General features: G+C 57.5%; 1 protein-coding gene across 1 annotated transcript in view; it reads left to right on the top strand.

The window, feature by feature from the left end:
* The window catches only part of KRT18 (keratin 18, type I), a gene marked incomplete at its 3' end in the record, with an annotated part of 14,628 nt that extends 13,835 nt beyond the window's left edge, over positions 1 to 793 (top strand). Inside the window, exons 7-9 of the mRNA XM_011964998.1 lie at positions 8 to 100; positions 188 to 313; positions 572 to 793. Of these exons, the coding sequence (XP_011820388.1) occupies positions 8 to 100; positions 188 to 313; positions 572 to 793 (441 nt within the window). The remainder of the gene's footprint in view (positions 1 to 7; positions 101 to 187; positions 314 to 571) is intronic.
* Between the last annotated feature and the right edge of the window lie 2 nt (positions 794 to 795).

Below are 795 nucleotides of genomic sequence, written 5' to 3'. Positions count from 1 at the left end.
ATCTCAGGACCTCGCCAAGATCATGGCAGACATCCGGGCCCAATATGACGAGCTGGCTCGGAAGAACCGAGAGGAGCTAGACAAGTACTGGTCTCAGCAGGTGCGTGAGGGGAAAGGATGGCTGCCAAGGTGTGGGAGGGAGGCAGACAGGGAATGAGGGGCCTGATGGACTGTCCCCACCCTGCAGATTGAGGAGAGCACCACAGTGGTCACCACACAGTCCGCCGAGGTTGGAGCTGCTGAGACGACGCTCACAGAGCTGAGACGTACAGTTCAGTCCTTGGAGATCGACCTGGACTCCATGAGAAATCTGGTGAGTGCCTTCACATCACCCGCTCAGCTCCTCCTTCACTTGGCCTCAGGCTCAACCCTGTCTCAACCCAAATCCTATCCCTCCCATCATGAGTTCCTTTAGCTCAGAGTCAGTTTCCTCTTTGCATTTCCCACCACTTCTACCCCTTACGCCAGTACTTGGCACACAGCACATGCCCAAAAAAGTTTCCAAAAGTGAAGGGATGAGCAGTCCTGGGACTCTGAGTGCACCCTGCCCCTCCTCCTTGTGCCCCTGCAGAAGGCCAGCTTGGAGAACAGCCTGAGGGAGGTGGAGGCCCGCTACGCCCTACAGATGGAGCAGCTCAATGGGATCCTGCTGCACCTGGAGTCAGAGCTGGCACAGACCCGGGCAGAGGGACAGCGACAGGCCCAGGAGTATGAGGCCCTGTTGAACATCAAGGTCAAGCTGGAAGCTGAGATCGCCACCTACCGCCGCCTGCTGGAAGATGGCGAGGAATTCAA

This window comes from Mandrillus leucophaeus, unplaced genomic scaffold (genome assembly GCF_000951045.1).
Source record: "Mandrillus leucophaeus isolate KB7577 unplaced genomic scaffold, Mleu.le_1.0 Scaffold118, whole genome shotgun sequence".
NCBI lineage: Eukaryota > Metazoa > Chordata > Mammalia > Primates > Cercopithecidae > Mandrillus > Mandrillus leucophaeus.
Note: the sequence above shows the minus strand (reverse complement) of the source record. Positions and strands in the feature narration are given on the sequence as shown.